General features: G+C 50.7%; 2 protein-coding genes across 2 annotated transcripts; both read left to right on the top strand.

Moving 5' to 3' along the window:
* Positions 1–480: 480 nt before the first annotated feature.
* On the top strand, positions 481–15733 carry LOC112116869 (zinc finger protein 667-like). Its single transcript, XM_029913839.1, has 5 exons — positions 481–509; positions 1885–2045; positions 12419–12545; positions 15179–15298; positions 15729–15733. Exons 1-5 carry the CDS (start codon positions 494–496, stop codon positions 15731–15733), a joined length of 429 nt encoding a protein of 142 aa, XP_029769699.1. The 5' UTR covers positions 481–493.
* A 3454-nt stretch (positions 15734–19187) lies between these two features.
* On the top strand, positions 19188–21207 carry LOC115271398 (zinc finger protein 271-like). The gene has a single exon (XM_029913836.1). The coding sequence runs from the start codon at positions 19301–19303 to the stop codon at positions 20852–20854; it is 1554 nt and encodes a 517-aa protein (XP_029769696.1). The 5' UTR covers positions 19188–19300; the 3' UTR covers positions 20855–21207.
* The last annotated feature ends 4950 nt before the right edge of the window (positions 21208–26157 follow it).

Below are 26157 nucleotides of genomic sequence, written 5' to 3'. Positions count from 1 at the left end.
CTGGTTTCTAGCCCTCTTTTGTATGATTGAATCCAAATGAACAAATACAAGCTAGATTAGTCATTTTAGTGCATGCAGGTGAACTGAGCACCCCAGCGAAACTACAACCCTCAGCCATCACCTCTCCAGCATCCTGCTTTAAACCCTCATCCTGCAAACCCTGGCACAGCCGCTCAACTTCAAATTGGGGGCCCACTCACACGTGTAAAGTTAAGCACATGGGTCAGCCCTGCCTTAAGTAACAAGGATCCCATGTGCTGCTGGCCAATGTCCCAGGTAAATGACAAGAAAACGCAAAGGGCAGAGCTGTGGCTTGGCTGAACAGCTCCCAACACTTTTCGAAAGCGCCACAAGGTGCCGATAGGTCTCTGCAGCTGGGTCTGCTCGCTGCAGCCCGTGCTGGCAGCCAAAGGGTTACCGCCGGCTCATCCCAGCAGACATTTTGTTGAGCTTTGCAAAATTGTGTCCCGTCCACCGAGCTGCCCTCGGGGGGATGGAGGCAGCGGGAGGTAAGCCCGGGGGCCGGCAGGGGCGTCTCGTTTGCAGGCTGCGGCTGTGCTCAGCGGCCCAGAGGCTGATTAAGCACCTTCCCGGCGGGCTGCTCCCGGCGCTCTCAGCCTGTGCACAATGGCCAGGCACAGAGCCCGCCAGCCCCGCGCCCCACCCAGCTCTGTCCCGAGCTCCCGGAGCCGGCTGCTCTCTCTGCGCGAATGCGCCTCCGCCGCTGCGGCAGGTTCGATACCTGTCTGGGGAATTTGTTTACAACGTTTGATTAGGGTGGCTTGGCTAAGGGGCGGGGGTGCCCCTCCTGGACCCAGAGAGGGTCAGGGGAGGGATGGATGGGTGGGAGGGAGGGAAGTCCCCTGGACTGGAGCCAGGCCCACGGACCAGTCAGTCCAGGTGCTCATGGGGCCCTAAGAGCAGCTCTGTTGCTGAAAAGGCAAGCGTGCGAGGCTAGCCCAGATCCCCTGAGGACGGGACATACCTTCCCCAAGGTCAGTGAACAGGTCCCTATTGAGACAGCAGGGAGGGATGAGCACAGGGTAGGAGACAGGGAGCCTGGAGATGCAATACTATCTCTGCACCAGCTCCCCGTGTGGCCTGGGCAAGCCACTCTTTGTCTGCCTCAGTTTCCCCAGCAGTTTACAATAGGGATAATAATACCTGATGGATAATTGTCTTGCTGCGATAAATTGGTTAATGTTTGCATCATACTTTGAACATATGTATCTGATTAGTTAGGGGCATAAGCGGCTAGTGAAAGTGTTCTTGGGGGGGGGGGACCGAGCCCACCCTGCATTCACTGCGCAGCTATGGCTCCTATCCCACGGGGCTGGGCCCGACTCCCTGCTCCCGCCTGTTGGCTCTTGCTGCGTGCAGATTCGGAGGAGCCCACCACAGTATCACTTGAGGGGCATGTCTATGCACAGGTGAAGCTACCCCCCGCGATCCCCTTTGTGGCCTGGGCATTGCTGGATGCAGGGCCTCAGCATGTCTCCCCTCCTCCAGGACTTCTCCCATTGCTTCCCATCCATTCAGGAGCCCCAGCTACCCCCTCCCCCACCCCCTCAGGATTCCCCTCTTCCCTCAGGCCTCCCCCCGCAGTTCCCTTCAGGATCTCCCATTGCTGCACCTGGCGCTGGGCTGTTTGCTCTTTATATTGGTTAAAGCTGCTGCCGCCATATCCACTATCACAGGGTATTTGAGCAGCCTATCTTATTCTCTTACGTTTTGTGCCTGTTAAATTCCTGTTCCTTTTCTGTAAATTAAAATAGTTTACAGTCCAGAAACGGATGTAGGCAGAGTTTGATGGTTTGTTCCAGTGCTGCACAGAAATGCTTCTCACCTACAGTCACTTAACTTTTGTTTGTGTTTTCCTGCAAGGTGAGCGAGGGGCAGGCAGTCCCCGCTCAGCAGGTGGGGGGAACTTGTCCCAGGCAGGAAGAGACCTGGATTCCGCACCGGCTGGCAAGTTACAGCTGAGAAACGAGCCCTTTGTCCGAGGAGAATCAGGAAGGGAAATGGCTGCAGACGGCTCTGTTCAGGTAGGAACATCACTGCATCTCATGGGCTCTATGCCTGTGGGTAGAAGATACAGTGAAAATGCTAGCATAGCCCGTGGTTCTCAAATGCTGTAACATGATCAAAACCAGTGATAATGGTAAAGATTATTAACCGTAGCACAGGAGCGCCTCGGAACCCCAGTCACAGATCTCGGACCTGTTGTGCTGGGTGTTGTACAGACAGAGAACATGCCACAGAGAGCCCACAATTCGACTGTCAGGCCACAACAGGTACACAAAACAGACAGACAAGCTGGGAGGATGAGATAAAACTAAGGCTAACAGAATTTTAGCAGAAATTCGGAAGTCACAGCTTGCCACTTGCCTATCCACAGCCAGACTATAGCGATCTGTTGGCATCATGACAAAATTAGGCTTTAAGGAGGGACATAGAGGAGCCTAAATGGAGGCTAGATGAATTTTTACTTTAATCAACATTATATTTAATGAAACACTTTTCATGCTAAAGTCTAGACACTTTGTATTGTCTGATCAGAGTCAGAATAAAAACATTGGTTTGTACTATATAGAAATCATTGGAAACAAAGGCCTGGAACCAGCAGTGGTATTCAAAGGAGCAAACCTTTTCTAGGCAAAAATAATACGAGGCAAGTAGCCGACACTGGAAACGATGAGAAGAATAATTTATTTTCCTATTTCCAGGTCGAGGGGGACAAACGAATCTCTAGTATCCCAGAAATGCAGAAAGACAAAGACGTCCAGAATATCCCAAATCTTTCAAAATGGAAGGTTCATCACTAATGGACTCTATCTTATCTTACGTGGCTGCCATTATCATGGTATCGGAGCACCTCAGAATCTTTAAGTCCATCCTATCACATAGCGGTATTGTAAGGGAAGTGCTGTTATTTGAAGGGGGCACGGGAACAAAGGCAGAGAAAGACTAAGGCTATGTCTACACTTACCATTTAAAGTGCAAAAAGTCCTTTTTTTTTGCGCTAAAACCACGGGAGCATCTACACTTGTTAATGACTTTTTGTGGTGAAACTCAGAAGTTTCACCACAAAAAGAAAACCACCTTCACGAGAGGCATACAGCTCTTACCGCTGTTCTTTTTGCGCTGCTGTGAAAGTGAAGACACATTCTAGCAGTGTAAACACCTTTTGGCCTCCGGAGTTCCAAAAGCCACCACTCTGGCCAGCATCTCCACTGCTCTGACGTAGGGACGTTCGCCCCTACCCGTGTAAGCCCCAGGAAGTTTGAAGCTCCCTTTCCCTTTGTTTGTAGATGTGGCTGGGAAAGCAGACAGACAGCAGGAGGTTTTTTAAAAAATGCCACGGAAGAAACAAGGAAGTAATGGGGCTCCTGAGACATGAAGCAGGGCAGCATGGGGAACTGAGCAGGGACCCAAAATGCCTCCACTCACCCCCCTTCCCACAAGACCTATCGAGAGAGCTGCACTGTGGGATAGCTGCCCTACAGCGCTGCTCTCATCGGCGATGGAAGTGCTGGTAGTGTAAAACACGCTCTGACGCCTGAGGAATTGAGTGAGGACACAAACCAGCTCTTTACTTTCACCAGGTCCCTATCACCGGTGAAACTTACAGCGCAAAAACTCTGTAAGTGTAGACACACCCTAAGACTATGTCTACACTTAAAACGCTACAGTGGCGCAGCTGCAGCTGCACCGCTGTAGAGCTAAAGTGTAGACACTCACTACAGCAATGGAAGGGTTCTCCTGTTGTGGGAGTTGATCCACCCCCCGAGAGGCGATAGCTCGGTTGATGGAATAATTCCTCTGTCGACCTAGCACTGTGCACACCTGCGGTTTGACCTGGTGTACACTAAAACGTTAGGCTGACTCAGCTACATCGCTCAGGGGTTTGAAAAATCCACCCCTGAGCCACATAGTTCAACTGACCTAACTCCTAGTGTAGCCAGCGCCAGGCTGACGGAAGAATTCTTCCATCCACCTAGCTATCACCTCTCGGGAAGGTGGATTCCCTACGCCGATGGGAGAAACCCTCCTGTCAAAGTAGGGAGTGTCTACACTGAAGCGCTACAGATTTTTCATACCCCTGAGCGCCATAGCTAGGCAGATATGGGTTTTCAGTGTAGACCAGCCTTAAGTGACTTGCCCAATGTCACACAGTCTGTAGCGGACAGGCAATGGAACAGAGTCTCTTGAGTCCTTGATCACGAGGCTACCCTTCTGCTCTAGCTCCTCTAAAACAATGTAATTGCTCTGATTGGCCAGGGCTCTTTTATTCATCTTCCCTTTCACAGGTGGCAGGTATCACAGGCTAGGGGAGGCTGAGCCTCCCTAAACCGCCAGGCGTGACCCCACCCACGCTCCACCCCCAGGCTCCCTCCTGCTTTCCGCTCTTCCCCTGTAGTCTGGGCTGGGGCCACACTGCCTGGCTGGCACTCCAGGGGGCTTGGGCACCGGCAGCCATGGTGGGGGGGACTCTGGGCTTGGCAGGAGAGGGAGGGCAGAAGGGGTAGGGGACCCCTGGGGCAGAAGGGGTGGGGCTGGGGGCCTGCCTCCCCAAGCTGGCGGTTCACGCGCTGCCCATATTCCCTTTCCTGGTTCAGAAGGCGATGGGAACATAGAAGACATTCAATAAATCCTTCTTCCATAGGTGTAAAGTGATTTCAGTCGCATATCGGTGCTAGACACAAAACCGCATCTTTACTCCTTCACTAAAGCGATTCTATTAAGGAGTGAATTCTAAACCTGGAACCAGAATTCAACAAAGTCCTCTCCCCTGAGAACCCTTTTTCTACAAACTCTGACATTTGGTTCATGTTGCCCTATCTGAGTGGGCTTAGTACTGAGCTTACATTTCTTCCATATTATTTATTATCTATATTGTGGGAGTGCTTAGGAGCCTCTGTCATGGACCAGGAGCCCACTGTGCTAGGTGCTGTACAAACAGGCCTGCCTCTCTAACACAGCTACCGGTACAGCCGAGTGCCTGTTCTGTTCCAGGTAAGGTCGAGCAATGCTTCGGGTTTGAAGATGAACAATTCTAAGTGTTCCAGACTCCAAATATTGCCTTGGATCGTCTAAATTTGCTGTGCCCCGTGGGACTGCGGGGCAGTGTTAATGCTGCATTTGGGGCTATCTGAGCAAGGGGATAGAGCCCCCTTACCATGAGCATTTTACAGATTTCTCGTTCTAACTGTTTTCTTGTGTGCATGTCTGGGGCTCAGACTATGGCTTTGATCCTCTGCACACTGACCCCCCTCGCTCAGTTCCTCTTCTAGTGCACGGCCCCGCTGCCCCTGCCAGGAAGCACTGCTGAAAACGTGACCGGAGGTAAAGTTTGTAACTCCGGGTTGCCGTGTATCCGACTGAGGGTGAACTGCACACATGCAGACAGGCTCGGGCTCTGCTGAAGCAAGAGCATTTCCAGGCAGTCTGTTGTCACGGTAACTTGGTGGCTCAGGATGACACGATGTGGTTGCTCAATCTGAGCTGCACCCACATGCTGGGAATTGGCGCCCTTCCCTTGGCTATTTTCAGAGACTGTGGCCTAGTCTATGGTACTTGGGCGTATGAAAAATCCACACCCCTGCTTGCTGTAGTTAAGCCGACCTAAGTCCCCATGCAGACAGAAGAATTCTAGCTACCACCTCTCAGCCCTCCCGTCGGCATGGGTAGCATCTCCTGAAGTGTACAGTGGCGCTGCTGTAGCGTTCGAAGTGTAGACAAGCCCTGTGTCCTGTGCATGATCCTTGCTCTCTGCCTGCATTCTGGAGGGGCTCCTTTTAGAAATTTTGCTCAGAGACCAAAAGTTCTGGTTTATGCCTCCCATTCACAGCCCCATCTCTTAAGGCAGTGTCCGTTGTCCCGGCTCATAAGGGGCTGGTCCTCACAAAAATGGGAAAGGAGGGGGGTCATGATAACCGTGAACTCCCCACTGCCCTCCCCAGTGTGAGAGCCAAGGTCTAGGGAGGTCCTGCTACTCAGAAGGTGTGTGTGTGTGTGGGGTGGGGAACAAACAGGGGCAGTAGGCCTCTCCTTACTCCCCCCCGCCCCCCATGTGTGAGCAGACAGTAAATGCCCAGGGAAAGGGGACAGCCACTGAGGGCACGTCTACACCAGCAAAGTTACAGCGCCGGCAGTTCCAGCGCTGCTCAGAGAGCGCAGAAGGGAAACCGCCGTTGTGTGTTCACACTGGCAGCTGCCTGCGCAATAGCGTGTTCACACTTGCGGCACTTGCAGCGGTGTTCGGAGCGGTGCACTCTGGGCAGCTATCCCACAGAGCATCTCCTTCTCTTTTGCCGCTAAGACTTGTGGGAAGGCGGGAGGGTGGCGGTCGCGGGGCACCCTGGGTCCTGTCCCAATGAACTGTGATGCATTGCTTCGCATCCCAGCAATCCCTGTGCTTCCGTCCGCATTTGGCGCCATCTTTCAACGGTTTGTGTACTGCGCGCCCTGCCTCTTTCGGGCAGCAGGAATGGATCCCGAACTGCTGACCAGTACGGTGCTCGCTCTGACCAACATGTCACGAGTGGCAGTGGAATTATTCCTTAAACTACAAAGGCAAGAGGAGTGTGACATTGATCTCACCACACGTAGTAGCTACGACACTAGATTGCTTGTGGCATTCACGGAGGTGCTGACCACAGTGGAACACCGCTTTTGGGCTCGGGAGACAAGCACTGAGTGGTGAGATCACATCGTCATGCATGTCTGGGATGATGAGCCGTGGCTGCAGAACTTTCGGATGAGGAAAGCCACATTCATGGGACTGTGTGAGGAGCTTGCCCCAGCCCTGCGGCACAAGGACATGAGAATGAGAGCTGCCCTGCCGTTGGAGAAGCACGTGGTGATTGCACTGTGGAAGCTGGCTACTCCAGACTGCTACCGATTGGTCACTAACCAGTTCGGAGTGGGAAAGTCAACCGTTGGAGTCATGTTGATGGAAGTGTGCAGGGCCATTAATTGCATCCTGCTCCGAAAGACCATGACTCTGGGCAACATGTGTGACCTTGGCTTTGCACAAATGGGCTTCCCTAACTGTGGAGGGGCAAGAGCTAGCACACACATTCCAATTCTGGCACTAGACAACATAGCCACTGAGTACATTAATCGCACGGGGCATTTCTCAATGGTTCTCCAGGTGCTTGTGGATCACTATGGGTGTTTCATGGACATTAACGCAGGCTGGTCCGGAAAGGTGCATCTTTCGGAACACTGGCTGTTCAAGAAGTTGCAAGCAGGGACCCCGGACCAGAAGATCACTATAGGGGAAGTTGAAATGCCCACTGTGATCCTGGGAGACCCCGCCTACCCTTTAATGCTGTGGCTTATGAAGCTTATGAAGCCATACACAGGGCAACTTGACAGCAGCAAGGAGCGGTTCAACAACAGGCTGAGCAAGTGCAGAATGACTGTTGAGTGTGCATTTGGCTGTTTAAAAGCCCGCTGGCGATGCCTGTATGGGAAGCTGGACCTGGCCGATGACAATATTCCTATGCTTATACCAGGGCTATTAGAGGGGCACAGCGCAGGGCCATAAGGATCAGGGATGGCTTAGGCAGCAATTTGAAGCTGAAAGCCATTAATATTTATTGTTATGCTCGGGATTGCAGTGCTTGTAATGCTAGGAGGTGATTGGTGCACATGATGCAAGAAGGGGGCTTAACATTATTTTATGTTGCTTTGCAGTGCTCTTTTGCTTTCACTTAATAGAATAAAGATTGCTTTCAAACCAACACACTTCTTTTATTAAAAGACAACAACCAGAGGAGAGAGTCAAATGAAAAAATTCATCAGCAGGGAGGGGGATGGGGGAAGGGAAGGTCTCAAGAGGAGGAGGGGTCCCGGGACAGCTACAGATTTGTGTATGTCCAGGGATCATACTCAACCTTCTCCTTTGGAGTACAATGCAGCGGGTGCTGTACTTCAGCAGGGCCAAACTGCAGAGGGATGGTTGTTGAGTGCAGTGGGTAGTGGGAATCCGCAGTGCTGGACTGTGAGGAGGGAGGAGTGGAATGCAGCGGGTATAGACTGGAGCAAGGAGGTTGATAAGAGTGTGTTGGCAGGGTGTGGGGGGCGCATGGGAAAGAGTTTTGCGACAGTGGCTGCAGGAGAGGGCAGGCGCGGAGCTGCTCAGTTTGAAGAGCTACTATCTCCTGGAGCTTGTCCACTTGGCGCTCCATAACGTTTAAGAGCTGCTCCGTGGTTTCTTTCTGGTGTGCCGCGTTCTCTTTTCGGTCCCTCTTCTCTCTGTCCCGCCACTCCTTCAATTCCAGTTTCTCGGTGGCGGAGTGCATCATGACCTCACGCAGAAACTCCTCCTTAGTTCTTCTTGGCCGCTTTCTAATTTGCGCAGCCATTCAGTCGCTGATAACAAAGCAGAAGCAGTATTGTTTGTTTGCAACACAGACAACACTGATTCAGTGCTTTAAAATACAGCCAGTACTCACACACCTGTCACTAACTGGCTGGCCCCAGGCAAGTACACATGAGACACAAGACCCCCAAAATGATGAGTAGCCTCAGGGACAGGGTAAATCACTCTTCCCGGACCCTGCTGTAAACTGGGCACGTGGCTCTTGGGGAGAGCCAGCACTGTAGGGGGGGCCTGATAATCATTCCTGTCCCCACACTTTCCACAGGATGTGTTCATTATGGAAGATATCTCACTGCTGAGGGTGAGCAGGGAATCCAGGGAGGGTCTTCTCCAAGTCTGTGGCTTCCGCCCTGGCCCTTATGCGATTCACCTGTGTTCAGAAATGGTCCCCACCCCTTCGTGACGGCACAGTGGTGCGGGAAAGTTACTGTTAATGGGGCAAGAAACAAAGCAGCTCTGCCGAGGAACCTGTGGCAGCGGATTGCCCAGTATCTCCACGAGAGTTTCCTGGAGATCTCTGAGGGAGACTCCCGTGAAGTGAGGGAGTCAATCAACAGCCTGTTCCGCCGCTCAGACTAGGCATGCGGTGGGAGACCAGCCTGCTTTCTTCAACCCTCCTGCCCCCAACAACTTGCTTCAGCAATTCCCAAAATCAGATCCACTTAGCCAACGAAATATCCACAGGGGCCTTCGCAGTGGAGGTGGGGTCACCGCCGAGTATCACGTCCAGCTCTTTGTAGAACCAGCAGCTCGTGGGCGCAGCACCGGAGCGGCGGTTTGCCTCCCGCGCCTTGTGGTAGGCGTTCCGCAGCTCCTTCACTTTGACCCTGCACTGCAGTGTGTCCCAGTCATGGCCCCTTTCTGTCATGCATCGTGAAATCTGTCCGTAGGTGTCATAATTCCTATGGCTGGAGCGCAGCTGGGACTGGACGGCCTCCTCTCCCCAGATGCTGATGAGGTCCAGCAGCTCAGCATTGGTCTGAGTGGGGGATCGCCTGGTGCGTGGAGCAGGCATGGCCACCTGGAAAGATGCGCTGAGACCACTGCACGCATCACCGAGCAAACAGGAAGGGGACTTTCAAATCTGCAAAGGAATGTAGGGGGTGGGGCTGCTGGTTGGTCACCTGAGGGCAGGGCAGAAGAGTTCAAACCGATGACCAGAGAGGCAAGAACAGGCATTGTGGGACACCTCCCGGAGGCCAATCGCAGCGCTGTAATCGACCAGGGTGTCTACGCTGGCACCGCAGCGCTGTAGCCCCGGCGCAGAAAGCTGTACGCCTCTCGTCGGGGTGGGGTTTTTTAGAGCACTACAATTGTGCAGTTTCTGCGCACTAAGTGGCTTGGCAGTGTGTACGCCTCTGGAGTTACAGCGCAAAAAGCTGCTGACCTGCGCAGAAACTTGCCAGTGTAGACAAGGCCTGAGATGAATGGAGCGGTTCACTTCTCTCAGAGTTATTGTTTCAGGCTGTATTCACATCCATGGGTGTTCTCAGTCAGCTGAGAACACCACATTGAGATGAATGAGCCACTTCATATCTCTGAGCCTCCTGGAGGACAGCCTCGTCTCCACACACTAGGCCCAGATTTGCGGTAGGGACTCTACATCTCCATTCTCCTGCCATTCCCTGCCTCCAGCTGGTACATGCTCCCCAGGTCTGTCCCCCCCCTCCCCTTCAAAAAGATCACCACTGACTCCGTGCTGGTCTCTGCACGGCTCTTGCACCCTCTCCCCAGCTCCTCAACCTGCAGGGTCCATGCTGACATCTGCCTCTCGAAGTGGAGGAGGGAGAACCAGGCTGTGATGGCCAGGCAGACAAGAGAGCTGAGACAAGAGATGTGAAGGGATGAACGTGCAGCTCATGCATTCTGTGGCCGAGGTAATTCTTGCCAAGGAGCTAGAGCCATGGAGGATGAAAGTTGGGCTGAGGAACATGTGGGTGCTGAGAAATTATTTAAAAACAAACAAGGAAATCAAATGCCCCAAAACTTCGTTAATGCAGAGTTAAGGTTGTTCATTGGTGCCTTTTGCCCTGAACGCAGAGTGGCTAAATGTAAACATGCCTCCCCCACAATGTGACCTTAACTCTGCCCTCTGAGCAATGCCCCAACACGCCAGTAACATGTACTAGCACGCTACCCACATAGGTGCTACAGAACCCCCTGGGAACAGAGCACACACATGAGCACTGCAGGACAGAGTTTAACACCTCTTTGCTCAGGTAAAACTCGGCTTTAGTCAGGTGTAGCAAACAGGTTCTATCTGCACCTGCCGAACATTCAAACACTGAGCCTACACCAGACCTGCCACCCCTTTCACCCGTCTGAGGCATTGGTCTCACTCAGCCCCAGCAGCCCTGATGGCGGTCCCCATGGCAAGAAGACGCCCTGGTGCATGTTTATGGACACAACTTTCAAAATTCAGCACTGAAATGAGGCCTGGATCCCTCAAGGCACATGGGCACATCTCCTCATATCACAGGGACAGCTCTGCCAAGCTGCTCCACGTAATCCCTCCACCCTTCAGTGCAGCTGCACCTAACCCGGCAAAGGCAGCTGCAGTGCATGCAGAGAAATGCTGGAATTCCAGTCTGCGGCGCTCGGCACAAACCAGGGCTTGTTCTCTGAGCCCTTTCTTATATCTGCTTGTTGTTGGTTCATAGACACCAACGCCAGAAGGGACTATTAGACCATCTAGTCTGACCTCCTGTATGACACAGCCAGAACATTTCACTCAGTTATGCCTGTAGACACCCCGCATCTGGCCTGATTTTTAACATTGCCAGCATGCAGTCCCTCATTGCTGATCCACTATTGAACTGATCAGCAGTGCAGGGAGGGGGCAGCTGCAGCCTCCTGTGGCACAGTGGCCGGGGGGGGGGGGCGCATCTTATCACCCTGCTTGTTAGGCAGGTTTTGTGGAGCCACAGCTCTCACTGCCCACCCAGCCATGGGCTCTGAGTGCAGAGCCACGGGGCCTTGCTGTGCAGGGTGGGGGCTGATCCTGCTTCAGAGGAGAGCACGAGCCTCCAGTCCCTCTAGCATCCACGTGAAGGCGGTTGAGGCGTTGTCATGGACCGGGGCATGGGCGGGCAGGCCTCGTGGTCGGAGCTGGAGTCAGTGGCCAGGAATAGTGCAGAAGCCAGAGCCAGGAGCCGAGCAGGGGTGGAATGAACTGGGTAGGACAGGAACAAGGCAGGAGCCAGGCTGGGCTCAAGGCTGGGAGCAGGGCAGGCAGCGGCAAGACCACAGCTGCGGGCATGTGCCTCATTGAGCAGCCAGAGAGCTGCTCTTGGGCCTAAGAGCTGTCCAAAGAAGTCAGCAAGCCGATCAGGCGACCCTGCTGTGGCTCCGCTGTGCTCATTGGCTGCCCAGAGCACAGTTGTAAGTCCTCAGTCCTAGAAGGTATGTGGGGCAGGGGAGAAGGCCCACAGGCTCAGGAGGATCCAAGCTTGGAGGGGAGCTGGATGGGTGGGGTGGACACTGGTTCAGAGGGGTCATTGGGGGGGGGAACAGGCTTGGAGGAGCGTTGGAGAGGGAAGGAGGATGTGGCTTATGGGAGAGAGCAGGTGTGTTTGGTGGGGAGAGGGAGGTGGAGCTGGCAGAGCAGGGAGGCTTTTAAAGGCTCATTGGTGATGGGGCTGTGGAGAAGCAGGAAATGTGCACTCCTGGGAGTGCTCAGTAAAGAAATGGGCGCCCCTCATCGTGTCCCTCATTTCACAGGGCGTTGTCCCTCATCCTGACGGTCACATGTCCCTCATTTCGAGAGGGGTGGTGGCAACTAGTGCTGCCTCGTTGGGGAGTCTCCACTGTGAGAATGGCAAAGCTACTACTCACCATCCCAGCATCCCTTGGAGACTGATTTCCTTCCGTCAGAGCCCTGTGGGGACAAGGGAGAGCTGCAAGTGTGGGATTCCCCTGGGACGCACCAGCTGGAGTGTGTGTTCTCAGTGTGAGTTCCCCTGCCCTGCCAGTGTCAGGATGTGACTGAAGCAGACCTTGCTGATCATGGTTTATTTGTCGTTTCAGGCCCTGGTCACGTTTGACGATGTTGCCATCTATTTCTGCAAGGAGGAGTGGGAGGAGCTAGCGGAATGGCAGAAAGAGCTGTACAGAGATGTGATGAGGGACAACTATGAGACTTTGATCTCCCTGGGTAAAGATGATTTTTCTTTGCCAGCTCTCACTCAGATTCAGTTCATGGTTATTTCCATGTTCCATTGATTTTTGGTGGTCCACAATGGAGGGTTGCACCACTGTAACTAAACCAGTTTCAAACCAGTACAAAAGCTGTGTGTAGACGAGTCCACAGATTCCTCACATGCTCCCAAAATATAGCAGTACCTGCAATATCTCTATTGACAGCATCCTCCAGTTGCAAATAAGTATTATGTATTTCTTCACATTTAACTATGCATATAAGAAAAACTAATTTGTACACTAAATATTGATTTAAAATCTGCTTCATTACAGGGTATAACATGGAGTAATAGTTTGAGAGATTACAAGTTCCATTGTTAAGGGCAACTACCTACACATGTTTTATAATGCAGGAATATTTAAAATCCCACACAGGTAACCAGGAGAAGCAAAATATTATATACCAGCCCCAAGATTAACCCTCATTCCCTGCCCCTTGCTGCTTCATGCGTTTTTATAAGCCTCGTTGTTATGTGCTGATTGATTGAAGTCTTAAACACTGAGACACCAGGTTGCTGCTAAAATACACTTTCTAATAGAGAAGTGAGCTCCGTCCCTGGAGTCTGAGGAAAGTGGACTAAGGTGAGACCGGCCAGCTCTAAAACCAGAGAGAGCTTCCTAGACTCTTGCTCAACCAACCATCTCTGAAGGATGGCTAGCACCAAGTGAATGACTGGAATTTCTGTCACGCAGGAAACGGATATTTCAACATTTGTTTTCATCCCAAATCCGGATTAAGATTTGTAATATCAATTGTTCATGGAACAAAAAGTTCAGAAAATTTTCAATTTGAAATGGCAAAACATTTTGTTTCAAATCAGTTTCAGCATTAAACATCTCCCTGTGGTGCTGCAGTGCCACATGGGAGTATAGTTCAGGTGCCTGATTCTCCCCTATGGGCCAGTTTCCCTGGCTGGTATATCCCATGATATACCTGCCGTCATATATGACTCCCATGATGCACAACACAGCTTGGTCAGAGGGGAGACCACATTGCATCATGGGAGATGTAGGCTGGCCATATCAGTCGGTACCATGGACAGTGAGATGTTGATTTGACACATTTTGTTCACGTGGTTAAGGAGTTAGCTTATAAATTGTGCAGATTTAAAATCCAGAGACCCCAGCATTCTGTACAGGCTCCCCAGGAGACACCAAACAAAGAGGTCACCTACATGCTACACAAGCTCCATTCAGTAAAACCCTCCTAAAATGAGAATAGTGTGTTCAGGTGTGTAAATAGGTGAATGATTCAATCCACGGGCTTTGAAGGAATTTTTTTTAATGCTGCCTCACCATCCAAACTTCTCCGATCACCCATGTCTCCAATAAAGGGGGCTGGAACAATTTGTATTGTGGGGGGGGGCTGAGAGCCATCGAACCAAACTGTAAACCCTGTACCTAATGGAAACCACTTCACACCAGGGGGCGCAGGAGCACCCCCAGCACCCATAATTCCAGCACATATGTACACACTGTACTCTGTGATGGGGTCCTCATTAGCATTCAGTATTAGCATTCAGTATTGATCAGTATTGATCAGCTACCCATGTCAGTGAAGAAATGGTGTTGGTTTCACGTCAGTTACCATTTGGTGTGAAACGAATTATTAGCGTGCCCTAGTCCTCTTCCCAGTGGCTTTGGGTCTAGATCACAAACTCCGTCACAGCAGGCAGTAAGGCCCTGATCCAGCAAAGTGCTGTAAGGATATGATAGGACTAATCCCACTGACTTCAGTGGGACCACTCATGTGCTTACAATTAAACATGTTCTTGGCGAGCTTTACTGGACCAGGGCTTAATTCCACAAGTTGTAAGTAGCCCCATCAGAAAGTCCAAGGACTAAACTGGTAGGAAAACCAAACTGCTCTTCCTCCAGGACAGAGAGGGGGAAAGCACGTCCTGCCTATAAGCTATCCACTTTGGGAGCAATCTGAGGGCATCAGTCTCATGGTTACAAAAATAATTTCTGCTGCCAGCAAATTCCCTTAAAATGTCTAAGTTAGCTGGTTGGAAAGTGTTCTGGTCTTTTTTTCCTGTAGAAAATTTAGATGAAAATGAAGAATAGTTTTTGTCAAAATATTCCATGGGGCTTTCCCCACAGAAAATCAAAACCCCAAAATATTTCTATTCGGAAAATGATGCTGCAGTGCCTTGGGAGTTGTAGTTCAAGTGCCTCATGCTCCATTTTATTCTGTAGGCTGGGGTCCCTGATTGGACTACATCTCCCATGATGCACAGTGGTCTCCTGTCTTGTTGAGGGGAGGTGGTGCACCAGGGTGGTCACATTGCCATGCAGCGTAATGGGAGACAAAAGTCCAGCTAGGGAGCCCAGCCCATGGAGGAGGATGGGAGCATGGGGTACTGTGGCAGCACTTCAGGATGGAAATATTTGGTTTTGGACATTCAGTTTTTCACCTAAACAACAGTTTCTGCAGAAAGCAGACACTTCTCACCAAAAAAAAAGTGTTTAGTCAAAGACCCAATTTTCCCATCCAAAAAAGGTTCAGTGGAAAAGTTTGTTTATTTATTTTGTCCCCTACAAAATACTAAATTCTTTATATTTGAAATGATGTTCATTCTTCTCCAGTGCCAGGTCATGCAGCTACGAAACCTGCCCTTATCTGGCTGATAGAACGAGGGGAAGAGCCATGTGCCCAGACTTGCCAGGCCTCGGGGGAAGGAGGCAGTTCTAGGTACATTTCCTCAGGTGAGTAACAATTTACACTTCAACAGTTATTTGCATCTTTCAAAAGCTTCCTAGTAAAAAATGGGCTAGTCTGGCTCTGACTCGGTGTTTCCTCAAAAGAAGCGTTCAGTGAAGTAAGGACTGACTAAAACTACTGGAGGACCAAAAGATTTGGCCTCGTTTTATCCTTTCATATTCCAATTTGCATACTAATAAAAATGTGCATGTTAATTTTCACAGTAATAAAATTTGCCACACAATTTCCATAGTAATGAAAATTTGCATACTTACTTGCATAGTAATACAGTGTGCATTCTGATTTGCATAGTAATAAAATGTTCATGCTAATGAGCCCAAATGACAAGCCCTGGATCTGAACTCTCCCATACCTTGGGGGTGTTTGCAATCTGAAGTTGGACTGGCTTGCGTGTGGTCTCCATCTTCCGAATAGGTTAAACCAAAACTCTGGATCCAAAAAGCTAACGTGGCCCCATCCTTGTTAACTTGCATATCTAGCTCCACCCTCTTCTCAGCCTTTCAGCCATTTATCATTGTCCTTTTCCTTACCGGCTAAGTAATTTTCTTCCCATCCCCCTTCCTAGTTACAGTCTGGCTGAAGTGACTTGTCTGGCGCCTAAGCTTTAACGAGCAATCTAATGCTCAGTGTTCTTGTGAGAGACCCCTAGAAACCCACATGGGCTTAGGGACACTACTAAACAGAATGAGCTCATGGCCAACATTTTGAAGAATGCCCACTGACTCTGGGTACCTGAATCTTGGCACGAGACACCAGGTGCCTTATCTTCATGCTGAAAACCTCTGAAAAATCAGAACAACAGTGTCTCCACTTGGGGACCCAGCAATTCAGGGACCCCAAATCAGTGGCCACTTTTAAAGAGGAGGCCATGTGTACCTGCACTTCTTTGCTGGACAGTGCATACAGAGGGCCCAGCAGTGAGGTATGTAGCACCAGGGACACCTCTCTAGTTCCTTTGTTTTCGTGCTTGCGGTCACTACAGATCAGTGACTTCCAGGAGTGGGGGCCTGACCAAAGACAATGTGCTGTGTGATGTGATTTTGGATTGGGAGGGTCCCAGAAGCCGTTCTCTAATGGCTTGGATTGCCTTTCTTGCATTGCCAGTCAGCTGTTCTCCAGCCAGGAGCACAAACATGCCTACTCCCCACTGAGAACAGTTGATTGTTGATCCAATCCATATGAATTTTATATGAGCCCAGAGGAACCACCTACTTCCATTGCAGTTGACCGACAATAACTTGTTTTCTGCATCTAAAAGCCAGGGCTGGCGTTAGGGGGTAGCAAGCAGGGCAATTGCCAGGGGCCCTATCCCACAGGGGCCCCCACGAAGCTACATTGCTCAGGCTTTGGCTTCAGCCCTGCGTGGCAGGACTCAGGGCCCCGGTGTTCAGCTCCATGTAGTGAGGCTTCAGCTTTCTACCCTGGGCCCCAGCAAGGGTAACGCTGGCACTGCTTGGCGGATACCCTGAAATGTGCTCATGGCCCCCCAGGGGGCCCCGGACCCCTGGTTGAGAATCACTGCCCTAGATAGCTCTCCATGTTGCATAGATAACAGCCCAGAAGAGACCAGGGCAGGGAAAATGTGGGACAACCTTTTAATCAGCCAAATCAGTTAATTGGCTGATACCCAGACAGACAAGTATTTCAAAAGCTTCCTTCTTCCACAGGATTCCATTTGCAATTAATCTTCCTTAATCTGATGGTTGTAATATATATATTAATTCAGTTATTTATTCTATTGAACACTTGATTTCAGGGTTTTTTGTAAACAATAAAAAAGATCCTACAAAAGAATACACAAGATATCCTGAAGCATATTCCAGTTTACAGAATATTTAGCCCACATAAGAGAGATTTTTCTAGGATTAATCAAATACTCTATAAATGAATCCTATTCATTTTCAGTAAATGGCAACTAAATTCCAGCTGGTGCTTGTTCTTGCAAGATTGAGATTTAGGAACAATTAATGTATGCTTGAGAGGTGTCAATTTTAAGTGTTGTCTGCTTGTACAAGACACAAAACAGAGAAAACAAGTGGTCATCTATGAATAGCAGTAGGATCATTATGCATATATTAGATGGTTGTTTGAACTGTCTGGAATTCCAGATTCAAGTTCATTAAATAGGCTGCTGAGATATTACCTTGTAGATGATGGGCAACATTTTCCAAGGAGCCCAAGTCCCATTTTCAGAAGGGATTTAGGACTAGATCCACAAAGGGACTATGGCACCGAACTCCAGTGCCTAGGTGCCACAGAGATCCTCAGAACCCCTTCTTAGCTTCTGCCCAATCCCGTAAGCACCCCTGTTTCTGCAAGTGACGTTCCCTCGGGGCTGGCGGACGGGCACAAGTCCAGGCAACTCCTGAGACTGCGAAGTTGTTCAGCATCCTAGCTCATGCCCAAGCCCCGATGGGATTCTTTAGCTAGGTGTTTCCTGCCTGTGGGGCCCAATCCAGTTGGTGTTCTCGTAGCAAGACTAACCTGAACAAAGCCAGCCCAGAACACCCAAGGGCCTGCTAGTGAGGGCACTGGTGAGAGGTTTGCACCCAAGTTCATGTCCCTGCTCCAAATCGGGCAGAGTGGGGATTTGAAAACAGGTCTCATCTCCCAGGTGAGTGCCCCAACCCCTGGGTTATTGGCTCTAATGGGGTGGGCTTTTTGTGCGAAAGGGCTGCCCTGGCTTAGGCACCTAACTCCAGGAGAGGATTCCCAGCTGTGAATCCCAATTCTAATGACCTTTGAGCCCCAGCCCTCTCCTCAGCATTTTCTACTGGTTAACTTAAGCAGCAAAACGCCCAGCTTGCTGTCTCCTGTAACTCCCATTCTTAGGTACCCGACGCTCATGCATTGTGTGGGGAGCCTGGACACCTAATCTGGGGCTGAGGATTCCAGTGGGAACCTCAGTCGTTTTGTGGAGCTAGCCCTTAGGCCTAAATCCCATTGACTTCAATGGGGATAAGGACATGTCTACACTACAATCTTAAATCGACCCAGGTTAGGTTGTTTTACAGCCACAGTGCTGTGGATCCTCACCAGGAGCACTTCCATTGATTGGAGAGGGGCAGTGTGGGGGGCTGAGCTCCAGGGCTCTCAGCTCTGCGCAGCTCCCCCCCGGCTTTTGGGTCCCTGCTCCCAGCTGGGAGTCGGGGGGAAGCCATCCAAGGCTTCTTGCCTCCAGCGGGGAGATTCACACCCACAGTCTGGTTGGCTGCCATAGTCCCGGTGAGGAGCAGGGAACCAGGACCCTGGGGGACAGCTGGGCTCTCGGCAGGGAGTGGGGAACGGGAGGCAGCCCAGCCTGGAGCAGAGACTTCGCAGCAGCCTGGCTGGGGAGCCTGGAGCCAGCTTTCTTGTCCGTTTCACGGCTCCAGCAGAGACAGCCAACAGCCCATGTAAGTAACAGTGTCTCCACAGACCCTGCTTTGCCCTAACTACCCCGATATAAGCCCTGCGCCTCTTGTGGAGGTGGCGTTATGTCGGTGCAGTAGGGCGCTTACACCGGCGGGAGCACGGCTGTAGTGCGACACTGACGTCATTAGGTCAATGTAAGCTGCCTTGTCGACCTAACTCTGTAGTGCAGGCCAAGCCTAAGGCTCTGCAGTATCTCAGTCACTTTTGAAAACAGGACTTGCCGTACATATATCGACCGTAGGCATTTATGAAATACGTACAGTAGCCATTGATCCGTGTGCATGCACTAATCCAGCTCTGGGTTCCCCTGTATTCCAGCCGATGAACTCGTCTCAAGGACTAACAACAAGGAGTCTCCAGAGAGGTTGGGCGCGCCACGAGGAGCCAGAGCGAGTGCTTTCCCAGGCTGCGGCGGGGGTGTGGGCGAGGGGCAGCCTGCCTCAGAAGGACAGCAGGGGAAGCCAGCAGGAAACCCACGTGGTGGAGCGAATCGGTGTGGCAGAGGATTCAGTGAAGTGGAAGATGCCGCTGCCTCCCCGAGAACCCCCCCAGAGCAGAGGTTGCACTGCTGCATGGAATACAACGAATGCTTTCCTCACCCGTCGCATGTAACCGCTCACTCCAGAGCCCATGCTGGGGAGAGACCCCATAAGTGCCCCACCTGCGAGAAGGAATTCAGCCGGCGTGCACACCTTATTCAGCATCAGCAGGTGCACACGGCGGAGAGACCCTACAGCTGCCCCGAGTGCGGGAGGGGCTTCAGCCGCAGCTCTAAGCTTATGGAGCACCAGAGACTCCACACGGGGGAGAGACCCTACGAATGCCCTGAGTGCCAGAAAAGCTTCAGCCAGAGCTCCAGACTGATCAAACACCAGAGAATCCACACAGGGGAGAGGCCCTTCCAGTGCCCCAGGTGCGAGAAGAGCTTCGCAGAGAGCACGAGCATGCTGCAGCATTACAGAGTCCACACGGGGGAGAGGCCCTACACGTGCAGCTACTGCCAGCAGAGCTTCAGCCGAGGCTCGCGGCTGGCGGAGCACCAGAGGGTCCACACTGGGAAAAAGCCCCATCAGTGCGGCGAGTGCGGGAAGAGCTTCGGGAACCGCTCGACCCTCACCACCCACTACAGGACCCACACGAGCGAGAGGCCTTTCACGTGCGGCGAGTGCGGCAAGAGCTTCAAGCAGGGCTCGGCGCTGATCGCGCATCGGAGGAGCCACACCGGAGAGAGGCCCTTTTCATGCACAGAGTGTGGGAAAAGCTTCGCGCTGAGCTCCCACCTGATCAAACACCAGAGAATCCACACGGGGGAGCGACCCTTCCAGTGCCCCGAGTGCGAGAGGAGCTTCGTGCGGAACTCGCACCTCACCGAGCATCGCCGGATTCACACAGGGGAGAGACCCTACCAGTGTCCTGAATGCAAGAGGAGCTTCCGCCGCAGCTCCCGGCTCATTGAGCACCAGAGGATCCACACAGGAGAGAGACCCTACAAATGTCCCCAGTGCGAGAAGAGCTTCAGCCGCAGCTCGGCCCTCAGCGATCACCGCCTCCGAGTCCACACGGAGGAGGGCGCTGCGGAGGAGGACAGCCCCTCCGATCAGCCGAACGCCCCCGGAAGGGAAAGACGCTACCAGTGCGGTGAATGCGAGAAGAGCTTCTTTCGGAGATCCCGTTTTGTTGAACACCGCAGAGTCCACACAGGAGAGAGGCCCTTTAAGTGTCCCGAGTGCAAGAGAGGCTTCCGCTCCAGCACAACCCTTACCAAGCACTCCAGAACCCATACAGGGGAAAAGCCTTACAAGTGTTCTGCATGTGAGAAATGCTTTGTCCACTGCTCCAAGCTGATGGCGCATCAGAGGAGCCACACCGCAGAGAAACCCTTTAAATGCAACGAGTGCGAGAAAAGCTTCACTCAGAAGTCGGGCCTCATAGATCATCAAAGGATCCACACGGGAGAAAAACCCTATCGATGTCCCACCTGTGAGAAAAGCTTCAGCAGGAGCTCGACACTCATTCAGCATCAGAAAATCCACATGACAGACAAGCCCTATAAGTGTCCTGAGTGCGAGAGAGGCTTTAGACGACACGCACATCTCAGAGAACACCAGAAAACCCACGCACCATAGGAACTGGCCGCATTTAACACCCAGAGCAAGCCGTTGAAGGCGGATGTGTTCCTGTGACCCCTGGAAAGGCAGCGTACGGGAAGTGCCATCTGCAGTATTGCTAGAGCGTGGGAGACTTGTTTCATGAAGAAAAAAGAATAATTGTATTTTGGGACAGTCGGGAACGAACAAGGAAATTCCATGCAAAGAACTAGTGCTCATGGAATGTTGAGGTTGAGAAAACAAGCTGTTCGAAGCCAGGCAATCCAGAGTGAAGTGCGGCCTTACCTTTGTCCTCTTGTGCGTATCCCTTTACAAGCAGGATTTCTCTTGATTATAAAATATAACAGATGATACAAACAAGAATTTCGTATGCAGCCCTACAGACAATATATTAGGGTATAGCATAGCCGAGTCAACGGGGTTGGCTTGATTTTTTTTTTTTTTTTTAATCTCAGTGAGAACTGCAAGATAAGTGAAGTTTAATGTTCAATAACGACACAGTAGCAAATATTGTAAATTGACTGGCACAGAGTGTGAAGTGACCAGGTGTTCGAGGTTATCTCAGCGGCAGGGGCCTGAGAATGAAGCCCTTACTCCTACTGTGGTGAAATTCACTTCTCCGCAAAAGGCCAGTATTATGTACTCCCTATAGGGGCTTTAGTGGTCCATAAGCCAGGCACAGGCCTTCTGTATGAGATGAATTTCACCATCTGAAGACCCTGACTCATGTGAGTAGTATGCCAATGCGAATGTTTGCACGATTGGTTCCCGTAACAGGGCGGCAGTTCACTTCTATTGGAACCTGCTAAAAGCCAGTTGAGTGCGTCCGGCTGACTCATTGTGCTGCCGCAGGTCTTGTTAATTTCCACCAATGATCTGGAAACCTGGGCACAGGAAACGAGAGTCTGGGATGCAGGAGGTTCTGCCGGGATTACGCAGGCTTGAGGAAAAAGCTCATGCTGAGGTTATGGTTTATTTTTGCAGCTACTTGTTAAAAAAAAATTGCCAAACATTTTTGGATGGGAGATAACTTAATTTGGAAACAGACTTTCAGGGGAAATTTGTTTTTCTTCCCTAAGTTTCTTTCTACACCTGAAACATGTCTCTCTGCAGCCACCAGGACTAGAAACTTTTTTTTAAAAAAGTGATAACTGAGAACCTCAGTTTATAACCTGGTTCCAGCCATTGGGCTTTAGAAAAGGGACCAAATATTACAAGGCTTACAATCTGGCAACACTGCTAGTCTCAGCTAAGGGGGTTCAAAACATTTCTATCAAGACTTTTCCCCCCCTCCCCATATGGAACATTTTCATTTAGTTGAAGACCCAAAGTGTTCGCTTTCCTTGAGCAGTTTTTTTAAACTGGAAAACGTTCAGTTTTTGGAAGCTTTCAGCCAAAAAATATGCAGTTTTTGACAAAGTCTAAATTTTCTGTGGGAAAGTGAAAAAAAATTATCAACTTTTCATGACAAAAATCCCATGAAAGAGCGACCCACTGCCTGGTGCGCGCCCTGGCTCCTGAGCACGCATAGCGGAGTTTCTTCTTCTCACTGCCCCTGTCAGCAGCCTTTCTGGACACCCAGTGGTTCCCCGCTTCCCACAAATTAAACCTCCAGCTAGTTCACCCTTTCAGGTACCAAATCCCAAGTCAAAACCACAGTCTCCGTATCTGTGGGCCCCCTGCTTGGGCCCTCAGGCCTTCCCCTGGGATTCTGAAAACACAGACAAATCTAACAGTGTTTCCAGCCCCAGCAAACTCACCACCGTAGTCCATTCCAGTCCCTTAGTCCTCACTACACCCTCTTTTGGGGCCACCACACCAAGAGTCTTCATCTCCTGCAGCCTCTGTTTATTTCTGGCCTAGTTTTCCTACCTCCTGCAACCATCCTCAGCCACTTTGGCCTCTTTCCAAGAGCTCATGCCCCTCTGCCGTCAGGGCCCACTGCTAGCAGGCTGGTCAGTGCCCTTCCTGGGTCCTCGTTCCTTCTGTCAGCCCCAGGACGTCGTCCTGGCTTCCCCCTACCCGCTGTTGGGCTTCCTTCTTGATAATTTTGCCCTACCAGACACACCCCTTCCCCAGGTGCAGCAACAGTAGGGCTAATTAAGGCCTTGTCTGCATCTTTAACCCATTCCTGAATCTTACTCCCCTTACATGGACTCCCTGGGAGCTGTGTGTGTGTGCGTGTGTGTGGGGGGGGGGATTGACCTCACTCCCCCATTCTGAGCAGCACTAGTCCAAGATAGTACAGGAGGGTGACCCAGATGCTCACCTAGTCACTTTGAAGTGGGTAGCTGCTGCAGCTCAGTGGGAGAAGGCATCCTAGAATATCATAGGACTGGAGGGGACCTCGAGAGGTCATCTAGTCCAGTCCCCTGCACTCATGGCAGGACTAAGTATTATCTAGATCATTCCTGACAGGTGTTTGTCTAACCTGCTCTTAAATATCGCCAATGACGGGGATTCCACAACCTCCCTAGGCAATTTATTCCAGTGCTTAACCACCCTGACAGTTAGGAAGTTTTTCCTAATGTCCAGCCTAAACCTCCCTTGCTGCAATTTAAGCCCATTGCTTCTTGTCCTACCCTCAGAGGTTAAAGAAAACTATTTTTCTCCCTCCTCCTTGTAACAACCTTTTATGTACTTGAAAACTATTATGTCCCCCCTCAGTCGTCTCTTCTCGAGATGAAAAAAAAACCATTTTTTTTCAATCTTCCCTCATAGGTCATGTTTTCTAGACCTTTAATCATTTTTGTTGTTCTTCACTGGACTTACTCCAATTTGGCCACATCTTTCCTGAAATGTAGCACCCAGAACTGGACACAATACTCTAGTTGAGGCCTAATCAGCGCAGAGTAGAGCGGAAGAATTACTTCTCGTGTCTTGCTTACAACAGTCCTGCTAATACATCCCAGAAAGATATTTGCTTTTTTTGCAACAGTGTTACACTGTTGACTCATATTTAGCTTGTGGTCCACTATGACCCCCAGATCCCTTTCCACAGTACTCCTTCCTAGGCAGTCATTTCCCATTTTCTATGTGTGCAACTGATTGTTCCTTCCTAAGTGGAGTACTTTGCATTTGTCCGTATTGAATTTCATCCCATTTACTTCAGACCATTTCTCCAGTTTGTTCAGATCATTTTGAATTTTAATCCTGTCCTCCAAAGCACTTGCAACCCTTCCCAGTTTGGTATTGTCTGTAAACTTTATAAGTGTGCTCTCTATGCCATTATCTAAATCACTGATGAAGATATTGAATAGAACCAGACCCAGAACAGATCCCTGTGGGACCCCACTCGTTATGCCCTTCCAGCTTGCCTATGAACCACTGATAACTACTATCTGGGAGCAGTTTTCCAACCAGTTGTGCACCCACCTTAGAGTAGCTCCACCTAGGTTGTATTTCCCTAGTTTGTTTCTGAGACGGTGATGCGAGACAGTATCAAAAGCCTGGCTAAAGTCAGGCTATATCCATCTGGCCACTTGGTGATGGGATGTACAGGCTGCGGATGAGTGTGAGGTCTTAGAGCATCTCGGAACACCAGGAGCCTTTGAGAATTGGGACTAGGTTCAACATATCCCAATCCCCACCCATCCCTTCCCCATCCCACAACCTCCTTTCATTCCGCTCGCTGGGTTTGTGTCAGTCACGTGGCTCAGGTTGGTGGATTGTCCTTATCCAGGGCTGCTTTGCATAACATAAAAGGAATTCTGAGGCTGATTGGTTCCTTATTCAAAGGCCAATTTGATAGCAACGTCAAAGTAAACATTTGGAAATTAGGTCTGTCGATTAATCGCAGTTAACTCACGCGATTAACTCAAAAATATTAATCACAATTAAGCGCACTGTTAAACAATAGACTACCAATTGAAATTTATTACATATTTTTGGATGTTTTTCTACATTTTCAAATATATTGATTTCAATACAACACAGAATACAAAGGGTACAGTGCTCACTTTATATTATTTTTGATTACAAATATCTGCACTGTAAAAATGATAAACAAAAGAAACAGTATTTTTCAATTCACCTCATACAAGTACTGTACTGTAGTGCAATCTCTATCGTGAAAGTGCAAAAAAATGTAGGTTTTTTGTTACGTATTTAATTAACGCATTATTTTTTTAACAATGCATCTTCAGCATGGAAGCATGTCCTCTGGAACGATGGCAGAAGCATGAATAGACATGAAAGTTTAGGGCATCTGGCATGTAAATATCTTGTGACGCCGGCTACAACAGTTCCATGCGAACGCCTGTTCTCACTTTCAGGTGACGTAATTAAGAAGTGGGCAGCATTATCTCCCATAAATGTAAACAAATTTGTTTCTCTTAGTGATTGGCTGAACAAGAAGTAGGACTGAGTGGACGTGTAGGCTCTAAAGTTTTAGACTGTTTTGTTTTTGAATGCAGGGGTGTAGCGGGGGGTTACCCCACTCCTAAACTAGCAGGGATTAAAAGCAGCCCTGCAGAGGGCTGCAGCTCTAACCACTGCTAGGCTGATTGGGGAAGTAGCTGCAGTTGGGCCATGTCCCAATCAGGCCACAGCTGGCCTGTATAAAAAGGCTGGGAGCCAGAAGCTCAATAGTCTCTCTCTGCGTTCAGGGAGAGAAGGGCCTGGCTGCAGGGAGCTAGACACAGGGTACCTGTAGTGGAGCAGGGCTGGGGAAAGGCCTTGGGGGCTGGGAAGCCCTAGGCCAGCAACTCCCCAGGCTGCAGGGCCTGGTCCTAGGCCCATATAGGTATTGGGGTTGCAGAGGGGCAACCTGAGGGTAGGTAAAGGCAGCCAGTCCAAACCCCCCTTGCCAGTGATGAGTGGCCTATACTGCAGTCTGCCCCAGGGAGCGGGGGCTAGTTGGTGACTGGCAGTGGCCTAGTGCTGAGGCAAGGGGGGTTTAGACCTGCTGCCTTGACCTAGCCCTGGGCTGCCCTCTGCAACCCCCAGTACCCCTTGGCCTAATACTAGGCCGCAGCCTGGGGCTATCCAGGCTGGAGCTCCCCAGCTCCTCAGCCTTTCCCCAGCCCTGCTCCACCCAGGTACTCTGTGTCTAGCTCCCTACAGCCAGGCCCTTTTCTCCCTGAACACAGAGAGAGGCTCCTGGCTCCCAGCCTCTTATATAGGGCCAGCTGAGGCCTGATTGGGGCCCGGCCCAGCTGTGGCTACTTCCCCAATCAGCCCAGTAGCTTTTCCCTTTGCCCCAGCCCTCTGCCAGGGCTGTTTTAAACCCCTCAGGCAGGAGTGGGGTAACCACCCCGCTACAAGGGGGTTTTTGTACATAATTCTACATATGTAAGTTCAACTTTCATAGACTCATAGAC

The sequence above is a fragment of the Terrapene carolina genome, unplaced genomic scaffold, assembly GCF_002925995.2.
Source record: "Terrapene carolina triunguis isolate 2854851 unplaced genomic scaffold, T_m_triunguis-2.0 Scaffold951, whole genome shotgun sequence".
NCBI classification, from domain to species: Eukaryota; Metazoa; Chordata; order Testudines; family Emydidae; genus Terrapene; species Terrapene triunguis.
The sequence above is the reverse complement of the archived record's forward strand: the minus strand, read 5'-3'. Positions and strand labels throughout refer to the sequence as shown.